This window comes from Beta vulgaris, chromosome 5 (assembly GCF_026745355.1).
Source record: "Beta vulgaris subsp. vulgaris cultivar EL10 chromosome 5, EL10.2, whole genome shotgun sequence".
NCBI lineage: Eukaryota > Viridiplantae > Streptophyta > Magnoliopsida > Caryophyllales > Amaranthaceae > Beta > Beta vulgaris.
The window spans coordinates 14,197,967-14,216,658 of NC_079206.1; the positions used below are offsets into that span (position 1 = coordinate 14,197,967).

General features: G+C 35.9%; 1 protein-coding gene across 1 annotated transcript; it reads right to left on the minus strand.

The window, feature by feature from the left end:
• Positions 1 to 601: 601 nt before the first annotated feature.
• On the minus strand, positions 602 to 4,787 carry LOC104892893 (vesicle transport protein GOT1). The gene is made up of 5 exons (XM_057394624.1): positions 4,699 to 4,787; positions 2,798 to 2,876; positions 2,612 to 2,709; positions 2,449 to 2,530; positions 602 to 849 (listed from the first exon to the last, which is right to left on the minus strand). The coding sequence occupies exons 1-5, from the start codon at positions 4,785 to 4,787 to the stop codon at positions 811 to 813; spliced, it is 387 nt and encodes a 128-aa protein (XP_057250607.1). The 3' UTR covers positions 602 to 810.
• Positions 4,788 to 18,692: the final 13,905 nt, after the last annotated feature.

The window sequence follows — 18,692 nt, forward strand, 5'->3', positions numbered from 1 at the left end:
ATGAATGTCTTGTATGTGTCAAACAACTGACGTCTGGCGTTTGGAGTCAATGGACAGTAGTACTCTTCAAAAATCAAGAATTAAAAATAGTTGGAGGTATTGAAAAATAACTCATAGTTGGTGGTATTAAAAGCAAAGGGGCCAAAGTTTGAAGTATTCTGATCCATTTTTTCAGATTTTTTTTTCCTAATATATGCAGCTTTTGCGTGATAAAAATTAACGATTCACCCCAAACGTTTGCTAGCCTAGTGATATATTTATTGTATTGCATTGGGCTTATTTTTTTTGGCCGTCTGATAATAAGGCTATTGTTAGATCGTCTTTTGCAAGACTGTAATACACAAATTCTTTCTATAACTGTATTTCTTTTTTGGTCCACAAAGTAGTCTTTTTAGGCCGCCTTCTTTCAAGGCCCAACCTAAAGGTCCAAATGCAAATCCATCATCTACCTGGAAATCTGGCGTACTAGCACAGTACCACTAAGCTACAACCTCCGTATCTTCACCCTCTGGTGATGTAATTTCACTAGGGGACACCGGAATCACATAATAATAGACAACAACCCGAATAAGTCAACAAGCAGCAGAGAAAAAATCGATCCTGAACTCAAAAAGATGACAAAATAACTATTCCTGTGCTAGTTTGATCTGTACAAGGAAATGTAGAATTATCAGCTCCCATGAAAGTGGGCAAAAACATGAATCACTGAGGTAGAGTAATGAAGATACACACATCCCTAAAGAAAACTATAAAAAAGAAAAACTACACATTTGAATCAACTTCTTCACTATTTTCCAGTCATCCGTAGCTTTATACTGGTACCCGTTTCCCGCGATATCTGTCTATCAACTGCAAATCGCAGAAACAGGCAACATAAGTCTGACATGTATCTATGATAAATTTATGAACTAGCCAAGTAGAAAAATTACGAGCAAGTGGTTCAAGGATTCCCAGTTTCCAACAAGGGTTACATATAACAGGAAGACAGGAGAACTAGTCAACTAGCAGGCATCCATTTTTTATATGCTATCGATTACTTGATATGCAAAAGAGTGGAAACAAGTACTATACAGTATATAAATTTATCAAACAATAAGACTATAAACCTGATGTATCAGCCTTATCCCAAATTTCTGAGATATTATCAATGAAGAGCTCTAGAGTAAATGCACATAATCACATATTGTTGCAAGAGACCCAAGTAAAAACCAGAAGTCTGGTGGTTGCATCAAACTTCTGCATTCTGATAAATTTTACTCTTTTATATTTCTAAAAGTTGAATCTACTTCCCTCATACATAAGTTGAGAATTTATGCATGGTAAACTCAAGGCTGCATCCGTGAGGTAAACAACAAGTCAAAATGGCTAGTCATGGACAAAATTTATTTATTATCTAGATCTTCAAAGCCTGGATAACTAAAAGTAGCCATCCACCCTCTTAAATCCCAACAAAATTTCCCATTAATGGTGGTTGCCTAAATTTTCTTTTTGACAGGACACAAACAAATAACTCCCAGTAGCCTGGTTTGCGACGATTTGTGGAACAACTCATCCAACTCACCAGCAGTGCGCACTAGCCTAACCCAGGCCCAACAGAACACACACACCACCACCACCACCCCACCCACCCCCCGAAATAAGAATAAGTAATAAAAAGCGACATGAACCATAAGGAAGATATAAACTAAGGAGCCTCCTAATAGTAGCAAGAATTTAAACGAGTGGACAGCTACTCCTCCTGTTGCTTTCACTGCAGGCATGTACATCCTCACAAGTATAACTGGACACCCAATTCTTGTATCTAATAGATGGTTAAAAGTGGAAAAGGACCCCATTAAGACCATGCTGAAACTTGGTCTATCAAGAGGTAACAAAGAGTGCTTGTTTGAGATTTGGATAAAATTTGGCAATCAATGAAGCATGCAATTCTTAATGTCCTAAAACCTTTCTATGCAATGCACATACCAAAGTAACTACCTAATCACAAAGCCTCTGTAGACCAATATTAAAAGATATTCACTGAGCAATCATTTTCCTAGTTTCCTCTCGCTTTCATCAAACACCATGCCCGCATCCTGAAAACTTGGGCTTCTTTCATCATTTTGGAAATTTTTCGAAATAAGTATTATCAGTGACCACAGTACTAATAAAAAAACAATCAGATGATTCAGATCTACAATAGCACAACCATCCTATTGACCAAACTTTCCTAAAATTTACTTGGATCTAAATCTCACTGACGAAACTAAAGTCTTGCTCTGGTGTCCAGATGCTATAAAAAGATTAGTGGCTTCACAGTTTCCGAGCAGCAGTCAACTTCACCAACATCATTCTCGATTGTAAGATACATAGAGCACAACAAATATCTTGAGTATGACATGTCTTAAAATGAGTGGATCATGCCCAAGCATCAAAACTGACATACAACGATATAGTCAGATCACTTACCGATCTAAAGATTGGATGTTGCAAAACCCAACCAAGAATAGGTATCCTCTGCAGAAAAACTGCAAGAGTAGGCCAGAAGCCACTGCAGAAAAGAACAACCAGTCAGCTATTATTGAAGCACTAGACAGCTATGAAGTTACACAAAGAAATTGCATTAACCCACCTGAAAAGTACAATGAACCCATACAATTCCAAAATCATGCCAATGATTGGCCAACCAATAATAACGAAGAAGAAACCAGCGCCAAATGATACTGTTCCCTGAGTAACCATCATTCAATAGCATGTAGTTAGATGCTGAGACCTCAGAGAGACATGAAAAGACAAGGGGACAAGTTGCCACCAGAACCTTAAAATTTTGAGGTTTCGTGAAAAATCCAAGAGTAGATTTCAGCCCAATAGTTAATGCACACCAGACAAAAGAGAGACTGAAAGCACATAATGAACACATCAGAGATAAAAGGGAGTTAACATGGTGATCAGACAATAGAACAAAAGAAAGACTAGCTGTACGAGCTCAAAACTTACGTTTCCCATGGCAAGCAACCCCTTGTCAAACAAGAAAATGACCCCCAGACAGGTGAAGCAAAAGCCAAATCCAGTCAAACCCAGTCCAATCTCTGTTTTATTCACATGAAAGATTATAAAAGAATTCAGCATCTCCAGCATCTCCTCATTTATCCAAAATAAGTTCAGTATTAAGAGGAAGAAGAATGAACAGGTTTAGAAAATGTAGTAATTATGATCTAAGGGTTCTGTTTTTAAGGCCTCTAACCAACACTAAGAGCAGGGGAATGCTCCAGCAGGAAAAATTCCTCCACAGCGACAAAAAAATTAAGGAAAAGCAAATCCTTCTATCCATGCAAGCTATAAACAATCTCGACACGTTGGATAGATACCAGAAGGCTTCAAAGTCCAAATCAAGAAGTTCAACCAAGATGGTGGGGTAATGACGCAATGTCGCATATATTTGATGCCACTCAAAAATAGGAAATTTTGGGGGGTAGCTACTCAGGGAAGGTAAGGATATACGATAAACACTCTCCTGATAAGCCAACCAGTGAGCTCCACAACTCTACCCTTGAGCTACAAGGATATTAACCTATCTAATCCCTCTGGCCACAATAAAGTGTCACTTATGGATTTCTAAATTGAATACTTGAAATTTATCTTACAGTACATTTATGAAGACTATACAAAATTCAATTTGTAAAACCATTCATAATGCATATGACACCAATACATGTCATAACAAGAATCATCGTGTGATTTTCATGGAGAAAAAAGTTCGACATCGAGAATAAAGGTGAGACTCATTTGCAAACGGAAGTGTACGGAAAATCAAAATCAGGTGCCAACGCATTCCATATTAACACAATATTGTATTGAATAAACCTAGATATCAGCAACTCTATTTACTAATATTGGGATAATCTCCCCAAATCCCAAATAATTCATACCATTAAAATTAATTTTAAAATTAAAAAAGAAAAAAAAGGTGAGAGAAGCAGATGGTGGTAGTAATGAGGAAGTTTCCTCATGTTGACTATAAGAGAGTGATAGTCATCAAAGTCCTAAAGCTAAGATCTTTGCAATAGATCTTTGGAAGAAGTTAATTTGACTTCGTTGGCAATAGTCATAGCACTTGTGTGTCTCCTTAAAGTGCATTAATGTTAAAGCTTGAATTTATGGCAAGATTTGTGCTTATATATATGAGCATTACCATGAGAGTTCATGAGCACAGCAAAGAAGAAGGTGCGTAAGTGCATTATAGAAGAAGGTATTGCACAAATATACAAGAGAGGGAAATAAACACATTATTAGTAGTGAGAGTGTTTTAGAATTAGTGTTAAGTACTATTGTTGAGGTTCTAAGAGTGATCTATTCTAAATACAATATAGCTAATATTTTAGTTATAGTAGTTAATTATACTCCAAATAATATTGAAGTCTCATCCCTAGAGATTGGGACATTGGTTTCTCCCTATTGTTAAAAGAGGGTTTTCCATGTAAAAATATTGTGTTCATCTTGTACTATATTCTTCTTCCTGATATTTCAGTATTTGTTGCTTATTTCCCAACAACTAAGGCCGTATGAGCTCATCCAAATCCAAAATGATCGCATCTGACTTGAGGAAACCGAACTATGATATATGCCTATATCCACAATTCTCCATCAATGGTTACAATTTATAGCTATAATCCAAGAAATTCAAACACAATTGAGCTCAACGATCCACAAGGCACTGACAACAGCGTTGTGGAATCCACATTCTCAGCATCATAAGAATATAATTCACTCCAATACAACAGTGAATAACTCAATAACGCAATTACCATGCTATCTTAAAATTCCTCAGTCACCACAAATCAACATAGCAAAAAGAAACTTACAAAATGTAATAATCTTAACAACAATCGTAAAATTACAAAAAAGCAAAGGAAGATTAATACTTACTTTTCTATCATCCATCTCGAATGATGCCATCTTTGCCAACTTAAACAATCAAATATACGAAATTTGGCGAGAATTTCTCTAAGAAAAAAAAAATAATAATAATTTGTTAGGGTTTGAAGAAGAATAAAGATCGAAAAGTGCAGCTAACTACAAATTGCGAGGAAATCGATGATGATATTGAACAATCGTATTTTTAGTAGAATTAAGTGCAGAGGAACTTACCACGAGAAGGAAACGTAACGAGCAGTAGCAGTTGATGGCGGAGAGAAAAGGAAAAGAGAATCCTGCAACTGCACTTCAGGTGTGGCAACTGGCAAGACATGAGGAGAGTAGAGTCAAAATTACTCCTATAAAAGGAAGGTAGGAGGCGAGGCGTTTATTATTTGAAAATTAGAGACAAAGAGTTGCCTCTTGAGTCTTTGCCACGCTGTTCGGCCAATCAAAGGAGGCGCGAGTTGCAACCTCGCAATGATGTTCAAGTGCTGACCGGGAAACAAAAACAAAAAAATAGTCCACCTTCTAATTTTCTTGCGATAACATTTACGTTGTCTTTAGATGTGAGTAAATGACAGGTCGGGTTCGGGTTGGGCCGTAGTAAAAAAATTAGCTTATATATCGGGACAGATTTAGGCTATGTTTATTTCATTTGAAATTTTCTGTTCTGAACTTTATGATTTTGATCTGAATTTATTTTTTCTGATCTGATCTAATATGATCTGAACTGATCTGATCTGATCTGAACTGATCTGATCTGATCTGATTACAAGATCTTATCTTTTAGATTAGTCTCAATATATAAGAAAAATTATAGTCATGTGGGGTCTTGTTTGATTTGTCTCAATGAGTACAGATTTTTAATAGTAATAATGATTTTTAAATCTGATATGATATGATATGATCTGATCTGAACTAATTTTTTCTGATCTGATCTGATTAGATCTGAAATAAGCAAAATAAGATGAACTGAACATAGCCTTAGTCAAGCATAATTTGGGCCTAATTTTATATCCATAGTCCGTCTTTTTGAGTCAAAGATAGCGGGCTTTCAGGTTAAAAATAGGGTCATGTCGATTTTAGACTGTAAAGTTTATATTTGGATTGTCCAAAATACGTTCCAAAAACAAATAAAAATGTAGATCTGATCCGATTATTGAAGTTTCAGTCAGAGTTAAAATTGTTAGCTCTACGTTGTGTTATCTTCATATTAATTTTTTTTTTCAAAATATTCTTTTGATTGTAATTCACCTTTTTCAAGAAAGGATTTTTTTTCTTGTTAATGGAAGGAGAGAAGAGGTTGAAGAAGAACAGAGAGAGAGAGAAAGGGATAACACTTGAAAAATTATTGTGTAAAGTAGGATGATGTTTGGTTAACTTAACTTATAAAGTGGGCGTTTGTTACTTTTTACAAACAATTTTTTTTTTAGGTCTTGGCTAAAAAAAATTAAAAGGCTTTTACAAAATGAAGCATTAAAAAGGTATGTTTTTACCATATTTTCCAAGAAAAAAAATGTGTCATGAGTTTTTAGGTGCAGTTTCATAAGTTCAAAATGAAGATAATGCCCCCTTATTTGAGGATGTTAATATCGTCAATGGTTCTTAGAGTATCGCTCATATCATTTGAAAGTCTATACAATATTTTTTCACTTGCCATACTTTTTTATTCCGTCATATAGTCCTACCACCCTCCTCTTTCCTCACAATCACACGGATGGCAATGAGACGATACGGACCATATCTTTATGGACTCAGATCCATATCCGCTTTCAAGGTTGGATCTAGATCCAACCGAAGTCGACGGGTCTGAAAAAGGAAGCCCCCAAGTCCATATATTGAGGATTCCCGCAAATCTGCGTCCAAACGGATTCGTCTAGAATGTTCCCAAATCAAATTAGAAAAACATAATAAAAAAATGATTCTCCTTGTGGCAGTATGGGTAGCGGTGCGAACGAGAGCGCGAAAGTCGACCAAGAGAGAATGAGCGAGAAGGATGAGAGTAGGGGAGGTGGTGGCCAACGATGCATCTAGTGGTGCGCTAGTGTGAAGCACGAGGAATCCAAATCCAAAGAAGGTGAGAGAGGAGTGGGAGTCAAGAGAGAGTTCAACAGTCACGGTGGGATCGTGCTAACGAAAAAGAGAAGGGAATAGGTGGTGTTTGGTGCTACGGCTAGTGGTTGCTGGTCATGGCTAGGAATGGTAATGGGGCGGGTCTGGGTCGGGTCACCTGGACCCAGACCCAAACCCGTTTATTTTTCACAGACCCGTTGGGTCTAGATTTTTCAGACCCAGACCCGCTGGGTCTAGCGGTCCATGGGTCCTTACTGGGTCCTAAATGGGTCCTTCTTATTTTAAGTTTTCATCACATTTTTAAATATTTGGTAATTAAAAATTTTCCCCCTAATATATATAGGTTCTTGTATCCATGGTTAAAGAATTCTCTAAATAAAATTTTAAGAATTAACTGATAAAATATTAAAATGTTACAACTTATAAAGTTACTGTCGCTCATAAAATTTTAGAGTTTAGGTAAAAAAAAATTTCTAATATGTAAATGGGTCCGCGGGGAGGGTCTGGGTCTAGCATATGCGGACCGGACCCAGCCCGACCCACACTCTTCGGGACCCAGACCCGACCCGGACCCATTGGATCTAAAATTTCTAGACCCAGACCCATATAAATGGGTCGGTCCTGGCGGTCGGGTCGGGTCCTGGACCCATTGCCATCCCTAGTCATGGCTGACGAGGGAGGAGAATGAGCATGAGAGAAGGGAGCAAATGTGAGAGAAAGGCAGTTGGTGGCGGATGGTGGTCGTAGGGAGCAGTGCGCTGGCGGTGTTGGATGGATGAGAAGATGGGAATTGCAAGTGAGTTAGGGTTTCATTTACTTCAGTGCTTATTCAAGTATATTGTATTTAATTTTAAATATTGAAAATGATTTTTTTTATAATGAATGTACGAGTCCGGGTCAGTCCTGGAATCGAAATCAAATTCGTATTTTAGCCCTGGGATCTAGATCCGACCGTATCTATCGGGTTAAGAATTTGGAATTCTAATATGAATTCACATATCCGGGAGGTGTTTAGGATCCATTGTCATGGCTCACAACCCCTTAACACTACACCATAGCCCACTGCAAAAATATAAGACTCACTACAAGACCCACTGCATCATCATAGCGTAGAATGCCATACATCTTCAAAGCACTGAACCACGGGAAACAATATATGGACCCAAAATTGTAACCCCTCGATAATTCTCTTTTTCCAAAATACCTTTTTCAATATAAAACTCAGACAATCATCAAAGCATTCTTGCCCGTGTGATAACGTATCGCTTATTCAGAATTTTGCAGCATAAAACATATAATTGGACTTTAGAATTGAAATATAATTAATAACGAAATAACTTTAAAACCAAACAACATTGTTAGCTTTACTTTCAAACCAAACTTAAGTATAATTGTATCCACTAACACAATAAATATAGCAATCTGCTACACAAGCTCTCCATTTCCAAACCCCATGATGCATCATCTGCACACATGTAGATGTCAATGCACTAAAGAATCTGCTCACCAAGAATGGGTCATCACAAAATCAATAAGGCAAAGCCATGATCAACACATACAAACAAGCACGTAGTCAGCAAAGCTGATACTACATAATAATAAATACATATTCCTAACATGATACTAATAAATATAAGCATGGATAAATAACAACATAACAATCTAACAATCTGCAGATAACTTTTACTGAACTAAACTTTAACAATCTTTTTATTAATTTAATGGAATAGTCATTGGACCGAGTTGTCTCATCTAAAAACCAACCTTCACCTAGGAAGACGAAATACGGCACGACTCCGTATTCCATAATGACCTGCGATGTCGAGAAACCTTTTTAATAAAAATAGGAACCGTGATCATCCAACTCCATTAAAAGACATGGCATGACCACCATGTACCCAAATCCTGATTGTCCAACTTCAGATGTGCACAGTCTAAAGTTTATTACATCCAAGTTTCCACTTTACGTGATTTACCAATTATTACTTGTTATGACACACAGCAATACAGATAATACATAATCAAACATTCACAACTTATTCCTTGTTATCTTAGGATTAAGTAAGTGATCATACAACTTATAACCCAAGATTAATTTTCTACTTTATTCCAACCCTTTTTATTTGTTGAACCTAGCCAACAACCAACTTACCTTTCAAAGGTAGAAATTATCAACTTACCAAATAAGGCCCACAATCCTCGTAGAGTAGTGAAAATAATGGTATAAGGGAACACATGATTCAATCATGATTCAACTTAATAAATATACTAATTCCCCATGTGAATTAATAAATAAAGTTCCCAACCAACATGCTTGCATCAATATTCCATACAAACATGATATTAATCTCATAATTAGATCTCATACTTAACATATTCGCATGCAGACATAAAACATGTAAAATCCAATTATAATAGCAATCATATATGAACTCACATAGTTCCTATACATGATACTACATAAACTTTTCCTTCCTAAAATCATGATACTGCATCAAACAACATATAGGTATGTACGTCCTTGTGTAGACAAATTGATAGGCCACTTTTAACAACTTTAGAAGTCGTGTACAGAGAAATCTTCACCTAAAATAACCAATAGAATTTATAATCAATACTCTAAATAAATTCCAGCAACTTTAGAATACTTTAAATTCCCTTTAAAATATTTAAAAGTTATTTTTATTATTAAAACTTCAATTACTCATATTCCCTAGCATAGTACTACTAACTAGTCATGAAAATCCATAAAACCCATTAATAACAAACTTTCTAGAATTCCAGCAACTTATAAATTATTAAAAATCCCTTCAAACGTGCTTAATTCATAAGTTAAACCAATTTCATAGTTTATAACATGCTACTATGATTTTTCCAATCTTTAACACCCTAAAAATCCATGTTTTGATAATTAAAATTCCAATTTAAACATAATAATCAAATCTGAATTTTTATTCTTTCAAAACATAATTTATATAATCATAGATTCATCATTAAAATAGTACATTAAAGCTTCTAACCTGTTGAACCCTAGTTTTGATAATGACAAAGAAACAAAGGAACAAACTAAGTAGTGAACTAATGAATTATTTAAGTGTATGGTGTTTAAGGTATCAATGCAAGGAACTGGGAGAATACGAAGTCAATGAAGAAGTCAAGAGAGGATTTCAAAGGCTAAGTAAAGAAGTTTCTATGTTGATACTGGAGCAAGCATTGGATCAAGAATAATAGAAGCTAGGCGTTTTATTTTCTAGTTCCAATGTAAAGGAACAAAGAAAGAATGGTAAGGAACTGTGGCAGTATTTGAGAATGAAGCGTTTGTTCCTTTGTAAGGAACAAACTAAGTGGCACTTAGAAATATGTTAAAGGAACTGATAATAAAGGAACTAGACTTAGGCGTGTATTATGTAACGGTTAAAATGATAATGGAGTAAGTCATGCCTAATTATAGGAAATTAGTTATTCTAATTTCAAATGATAAAATCAGTTTTAAAAAGAAAATCTTTTTGGAAAAGATTTATTTTTTCGGAAAATAAGAAAATAAATATCCGGTTGTTAGAAAGATTTTATTTCAAAGATATTATTTTCTTAAAGATTAAAATTCAGATTTAAAGATAAAAAGAGTTTATAAAACTGATTTTCGGATAATGCTCAAGGAACTCCTATTATTAGGAGTAATGGCTGCATTTATCCACGTTCATTTAGTTCATGGGATCATGGGACATGATGTAAAACGTGTTCCTTAGGGGAAGGAACATCATGGGTAAATGGATTAAACTGTACTCTAACATTAATCCCACGTTCTTCATGATTAACACTATAAATATAGAAGTCTAGATAAGTTCCAAATTGTGTCTGACTAAGTAATTAAGTGAGTTTAACTTATTAAGTGTCAGTGCCTTCATTCTCTCATAATAGCCATTTGTTCTTTGCCTTCTTACTCTAATTCCACTAAGCTTATTTCGATCAATTGTATTTTGGTTTTTGGGGTAAGGGAACTTTGAGTGAAGTTCTGTAAGAGAAAGGCTTTGAGTGAAGCTTGTATGTGTGAGAAAACTTCGAGTGAAGTTGAGAGGAACTGCTGTTAAGGGAACAGTGGTTCAGGAACTTGAGTTTAGGAACTCAAGGTGTGGCTCGAGTTAGAATTAGGTTGTAACAGAGTTGTTTGGCCTAATTAGTGAAAGTGTTGAGTTTAAAATCCCTAGTGGTCGAGGTTGTTTCTTCTTGTTGGGCCCAAGAAGTTTTTCCTCGTAAAAATCCCTTGTGTTCCTTTAGCTTGTTTATTCGTTTAAGTTTTAATTTCCGCAAAAAGTTACGTTTATTTCTACACCTACAATTCACCCCCCCTCTTGTAGTGTTCCTAGGGAAATAACAATTGGTATCAGAGCTAGAACTCACGTAAGATAGGAAACCCTATTGAAGAAAAGATCCAAGGAACAATGAATACCACCGAGAAACTTGAAGAAGGTTATTCCACTCAAAGGCCTCCTATGTTCAATGGGAAGTACTACAACTATTGGAAGAACCGCATGGAGATATTCATCAAGGCTGAAAACTATCAGGTATGGAGAGTCATTGAAGTTGGTGATTTCGAAGTCACAACTACAAATGACAAAAATGAGGTAACTCTTAAACCCCTCTCTGATTATGACAAATCTGATTTTGAAAAAATGGAAGTAAATGCCATGGCTATTATATATTGCATTGTGGACTTGGACCCCATGAACATAATAGGATCATGGGATGCAAATCCGCAAAGCAAATATGGGATTTACTAGAAGTAACCCACGAAGGAACTAATGAAGTTAAAAGATCGAAAATTGATTTACTTATGAATCAATATGAACTGTTCTGCATGAAATCCAAAGAAAGCATCCGAGACATGTTTACTCGTTTTACTAACATTATAAATGAGTTGGCTTCTCTTGGAAAGTTTATTTCATCTGAGGAACAGGTTCGAAAGGTTCTTAGGAGTCTTCCTAAGGACAGATGGATGGCTAAAGTCACGCTCTTCAAGAAACAAAAGACTTCACTAAGTTCAACTTAGAACAGCTGGCAGGGTCACTTATGACTCATGAGCTTCACCTTGATACTGAATATGGTGAAAGCTCCAAATCAAAATCAATTGCTCTCAAAGCAGATGATGAAGATGATTCGGACTCTGAAGAAGAAGAAGCAGCCCTCATGGTTCGAAAATTTCGAAAGATGTACAGGAACATGAAGAATGGAAACTTCAAAGGTAAAACTAAGAAATTTTCTAACAAAGCTGCTTGTCATAAATGTGGAAGTACAGATCACTTCATCAAAGAATGTCCTCTTTGGGAAAAAGACAAAACCAAAGAAAGGAACAAGGAACGCTTTGCTGAAAGGAACAAAGAATCAAAAGCACCTTTCTCTAAGGCAAATGTGCGCAAAGCTATGATAGCTGCTTGGGGAGATTCAGAGACGGAAGAAGAAGAGGAACAACCAACTGAAGAAACAGCAAACCTTTGCCTCATGGCAAACACTGACGAAAAAGAAGATGAAGAAAAATTGAGGTAAGTCAACATGGACTTGAGTCAGAACTAGATGGTAAAACTAGGACTGAAATATATGATCTTCTTTATGATGCAATTCTTGAATGTAGAGATGAACGTGAAAAACGTGAACAAACGGAACAAGCCTTAAAGGTTTGCAAGGAACACATAGAATGGCTTAAGAAAATGAGAACTGATGTCGAAACTAGATTTTTGATTTGTTTGATAAAAACTTAAAAATCAAAGAATTTTATGAGAGTTTGAAAAATGAAAATTATCTAATTAATTTAGAGATTTCACACTTGAAGGAATTTGTCCCTGTTCTGAGTTCCTTTGATATAAGATCAACCCCTTTGAAAGGATACAGATCTGAGATTGAAAAAATAAATAAAGAGAAAAATATTTTAAAGGAACAGATCTGTAATCTTAAAAAGGAACTGGTTGTCGCAAGGAACAGAGGCAAAATCATGAAAGTTCCTAAGTGGATTGAGAAACCACAGACCAAAAGGAAGGAAGGTCTTGGTTTTGAAAACTACAAGAAAAGGAACAAGACAAAGAAATATGTTGATCTACCTAGTGATAAGTTCTGTATGTATTGTGGCAAGGTAGGTCATTACATAAATCAATGTCAACTAAAATCTGAGATGATTGGGAAAAATGTGACAATAAGTAAGAAAAAATGGGTTGTCAAAACAAATCCTAGTCAAGAACAGGAACCCACGAAAGATGGGGTTCCTTCAACTAACAACTAGTTGATTTTTGCAGGTTGGAGTGAGGGGGAACAACACTTGGTATCTCGATAGTGGTTGTTCCAAGCACATGACAGGAGACAAAACGAAGTTTCTCTCACTCACAACCTATGAAGGTGGCAGTGTAACATTTGGTGATAATAAGAAAGGTAACATTGTTGCTATGGGTAAGGTCGGTAAGTCACCATTACACTCCATTGAAAATGTATTTTTAGTTGAAGGTCTAAAACATAATCTATTAAGCATTTCTCAATTCTGTGACAAAGGAAATACTGTAAAATTTGATAAAGAAAAATGCTTAATCATCAACATTAAAACTAAGAAGGTTATTTGGAAGGAACAAGGAAAGGGAACACATACATTGTGGATCTAGACCTTGTTCCTCAAATCAATTTAACTTGTCTTAGTGTTATTGAAGATGATTCACTTCTATGGCACAAGCGTCTAGGACATGCTAGCTTTTCATTACTTGAGAAACTTAGATCAAAAGACCTTGTTTTAGGATTACCATCCATAAAATTTCATATTGATCAAGTTTGTGATGCATGTGCACGAGGTAAACAAGTAAGATCCTCTTTCAAATCTAAAACGATTGTAAGTACCACTAAACCATTAGAGTTAATTCATATGGACTTATGTGGACCCATGAGAATTCAAAGCAGAAGTGGAAAGAGGTATGTACTTGTGATTGTAGATGACTACTCTAGGTACACTTGGGTTATTTTTCTCTCTAGTAAAGATGAAACTTATGATGAGTTCCTTGTCTTTGCTAAAAGAGTTCAAAACCTAAGTGGACATAAAATAATGCACATTAGATCAGATCATGGCAAGGAATTCGAAAATTATAAATTTGATGACCTAAGCAGAGATAATGGCCTAGATCATAATTTTTCTGCCCCTAGAACACCACAACAAAATGGTGTTGTAGAAAGGAAAAATAGAACTTTGGAGGAAATGTCTAGAACCATGTTAATTGCTAGTGAACTTCCAAGGAACTTTTGGGCTGAAGCTGTTAATACTGCTTGTCACATAATTAATCGTGCCATGATGAGACCTATCATTAATAAAACTCCTTATGAACTTTACTTTGGAAAGAAACCAAACATCACCTATTTTAGAACATTTGGATGCAAATGTTATGTGCATAATAATGGAAAAGATAATCTTGGAAAATTTGATGCAAGGAGTGATGAAGCAACATTTTTAGGATACTCCTCACATAGTAAAGCTTATAGAGTATATAACAAGAGAACTATGTGTGTTGAAGAAAGCATTCATGTAATCTTTGATGAATCTGACAAACATAATCCAAGCATACAGGTTGATGACTATGAGATAGGGTTAGCACAACCTAGTCAAGGAACACAGATTCACAAGAAGAAGAAGAAGTGAAAGAGGAAAGGAACGAGGAATTGAAAATAATGATCAATGATTTCCTGTTCCTCAAGGAGGAGAAGATGCTCCTGTTCCTCTAAATGAAGGAACTGAGTCCACCGAGGCTAACAGAGGAACAACTGAGCAGAGTTCCTCATCACTCAAGGAACTCATGAGGAACAACATGTTCCTATAAGAGAGTTTCAACCAAAACCTTGGAGATTACCAAAGTCACATCCTGTGGAACTCATAATCAGCGACATATCCAAAGGTACGCAAACTAGATCTCAGTTAAGGAACTTTTGTGCATTTCATGCGTTCCTATCAATGATGGAACCAAGAAATCATGAAGAAGCCTTAACTGACTCTGATTGGATTATGCAATGCAAGCTGAATTAAATGAGTTTGAAAGAAACAAGGTATGGCATCTAGTTCCTTCATCTAAACAACAAAAAGTAATTGGCTTAAAATGGGTGTTTAGAAACAAACTAGATGAATATGGAACCATTGTAAGAAACAAAGCTAGACTTGTAGTAAAAGGTTATAACCAACAAGAAGGAATTGATTATGAAGAAACCTTTGCTCCTGTAGCTAGATTAGAAGCCATTAGAATTTAATTGCATTTGCTGCTTACATGGGATTCAAATTATATCAAATGGATGTTAAGTGTGCATTTTTAAATGGCTATCTAAACGAAGATGTATATGTTGAACAACCCCCTGGTTTGAAAATAATAATCTCCCAAATCATGTCTACAAGCTTGATAAAGCTCTTTATGGGTTAAAACAAGCACCTAGATCATGGTATGAGAGATTATCCAAGTTCCTTTTAGAAAACAACTTTAAAAGAGGAAAGGTTGATAAAACCTTGTTCCTAAAATCTAAAGGAACTGATATTTTGCTTGTTCAAATATATGTTGATGACATCATATTCGGAGCTACTAATGAAACATTGTGCAAAGAATTCTCAAGTCTCATGAGCAATGAATTTGAAATGAGTATGATGGGTGAGTTAAATTTCTTTCTTGGACTACAAATCAAACAAACTGAAAAAGGTATAATTGTTCACCAACAAAAATACATAAAGGAACTATTAAAGAAATATGGCCTCGAAAATTCAAAGATAAATCACACTCCTATGGGAACTTCAACTAGATTAGATGAAGACTCCATAGGAACAAGTGTTGATCAAACAAAATTAGAGGAATGATTGGTTCACTTTTGTATCTAACTGCTAGTCGTCCAGACATAGCTTTCAGTGTTGGTTTGTGTGCTAGATTTCAAGCAAATCCAAAGGAGTCTCACCTCACTGCTGTGAAGAGAATTCTTAGATATCTTAAAGGAACAGATGATCTTGGACTCTACTATCCAAGAAGTGATACATTCGAACTAAAAGGATATGCAGATGCAGATTATGCTGGAGATCTTGTAAATAGGAAAAGCACCTCAGGTATGGCACAATTCCTTGGTCATAGTTTAGTTTCTTGGAGTACCAAGAAACAAAACACAGTTGCTTTATCCACTGCTGAAGCAGAATATGTAGCTGCTGCTGCATGTTGCTCTCAAATGCTTTGGATAAAACAACAACTTAGTGACTATGGAATAAACTTTGAATGTGTTCCTATTTATTGTGACAATACAAGTGCTATAGTATATCTAAAGATCCAGTGCATCATTCTAGAGTAAAGCATATACATATTAGACATCACTTTTTAAGAGAAAATGTTGAAAAAGGTTTGATTAAACTTGAGTTTTGTCAAACTGATTATCAGATTGCTGATATCCTAACTAAGCCTTTGCAAAGAGATAGATATGAAAATTAAGGCTTGAGTTAGGGTTAATAAAAAATTAAGTGATTGTTCCTATGTCAATTCCCCCATGTTTGAATCAATTTGAGTGACTTTGTGTGCTAAAAATAATTGTGTTTAATTGCCTAAGACCATTGCAAATTGGAATGTTGCAAAACATAACATGAAGTCAAAGAAATAAACAACTCACAAATGTCACATAATACTCCCCTTACTGTTCCTAAGGTCAAGAAACATGCATATATGAAGGAATTGATATGTAGCATTAGTTGTTCCTATATCACAAGTTCCTTAGCATTTATTTTCTTTCAAAAATTAAAATTCATAAAAATCCGAAAAATCCGAAAAATCCCAAAAATAAGGGGAACCAGTTTAATTAAATCTTGGTTTTTTTATCTTTTCGTTTTCTCTTCTTTTTATTTTATTTTATTTTTTGCTTTATTTCTTTCCCGCGTGTCATAATTACTATTACATGCAAAACTTCCTTCTTCAATTCATCTAAGAAACCGTGTTCCTCTCAAACGCTTCATCTTCACCAATCCGAAACCTCATCACACCCTTTGATACTCCATAAAAACCTCCAAACCTTCACAAATCATGGAAAAACTTCAAGAAACTCACCTTTTCCAACACCAAAAACAACCGACACTTCAAAAATGGAAATTTCTTCATCTCCAACTAAAACCCTTGAAACCGACATAATTCAAGAAAACCCCATAGAGGAACAGCAATTAGAATCTCCTAGAAGGAGCATGGAGAAGAAAATTGATTGGGGAAGAGATGAAGAAGAAACCCCGGAACAATCTCAGGGGGAAGAAGAAGAAACTGCACCTGTTCCTTCCAAAGGAACTGTTTCTTCGTCTTCCAAGAAAAGGGTCGAACGAAGTGAATCTAGGTATGTTTGGCTTTTGCGTCGATTTAGAATGGGCAAATAAAATTGAATTTCTAGAATTAACCTCCATTCTAAAGGAACAAGGCATGGAATTCTTGTTTGAATTCGCCTTTAATAATGCTCTTGTTCCTCTAGCTATGGATGAGTTTGTGCAAATTTGTTAATACTAATGGAACTTGCACAACTGAGTTAGAGGAAGAAAATAAGGTTTAATCAAGCAACTTTAAGCAAAGTATGGGAAGTTCCTTGCAAAGGAACTGATTTGTATTTTAAAAGGAAAGGAACTGTTTCCTTTCCGAATTTTCCTCAAGACAAAATCTTAGAATATTTTGGAGGAACAGCTGGCCAAAACAAATTAACCATAACCTACTCCTCCCCTTCACAAAGTACTGTTTAACTTGGTTTGGAGAGCACTCATTCCTCGAACTGAAAAGAGGAATGAAGTGGGTCTCTTGGATATGTGTTACATGTTTTGCTTGACCACCACATACAAATCAATTTCCCTTCCCTCTTCATTCAACACTTAACCCACTGTATTGAGAAAATTGTGTATTGGTACGGTGCCTTGATAACTTCTTACTTCATCATTTGAAGTAAGACTTACTGGTTGGACACACATAGGGTCAAACAAGGGAACATCTTGAATGAGAAGACCCTAAATGGACTTGGTTGTCTGTCCAAGAAGGTGTTCTCATTCAAGGAAGAATGGCTTCCAGTTCCTCAGGAAAAAGAAAACTGCCCAACAGACTTAGAAGAGGATAATGATGTAATCTTGGATAACCTGTTCCTAAGCCGGAGGAACCGAAACCTAAGAGGCGCAAACACATTGCCACTAAGCCTAAACCCTCTGTTCCTCTTGAGAGTGAGAAAGAGCACTCGTGAAAAATTGCTCCTGTTCCTGTTCCTTCCAACGAGGACTCTCCTTTAGTCCTTTCGGATAATGAGGAACAGGTACCCTCACTCTCAAGGAACCTACACCACCACCATCTCCCAAACTCTCTGTTCCTTCACAAAAATACCCTCCATTTCACCTTCGTCCTTCTCTGTTCCTTCAGTTTTGAGCAGTTGAAGGATGAAATAAAAGGCCAAATCCTTTTGCTTCCACCTCCACAACTCTTCCACCCACACCACCATTTCTTCCTCCCATTTATCACCCTTCACCTTCTGTTTCCATTCCTGGAACAGATGAGCCTTCCACTCAAACCCCTCCAGTTCCTTCACAACATCCCCCATCTGCCTCTAGTTCCAAGGGTAAGGAACAGGAAATCCGGATGATACTAACTGGGTTAATGAAGTCTGCCTTCCTGCACAACATATGATAAAATTTTACAATCATCTTCATTGGACTTTGGATGCCAAAACTGATACTATGATAAGTCTTATGA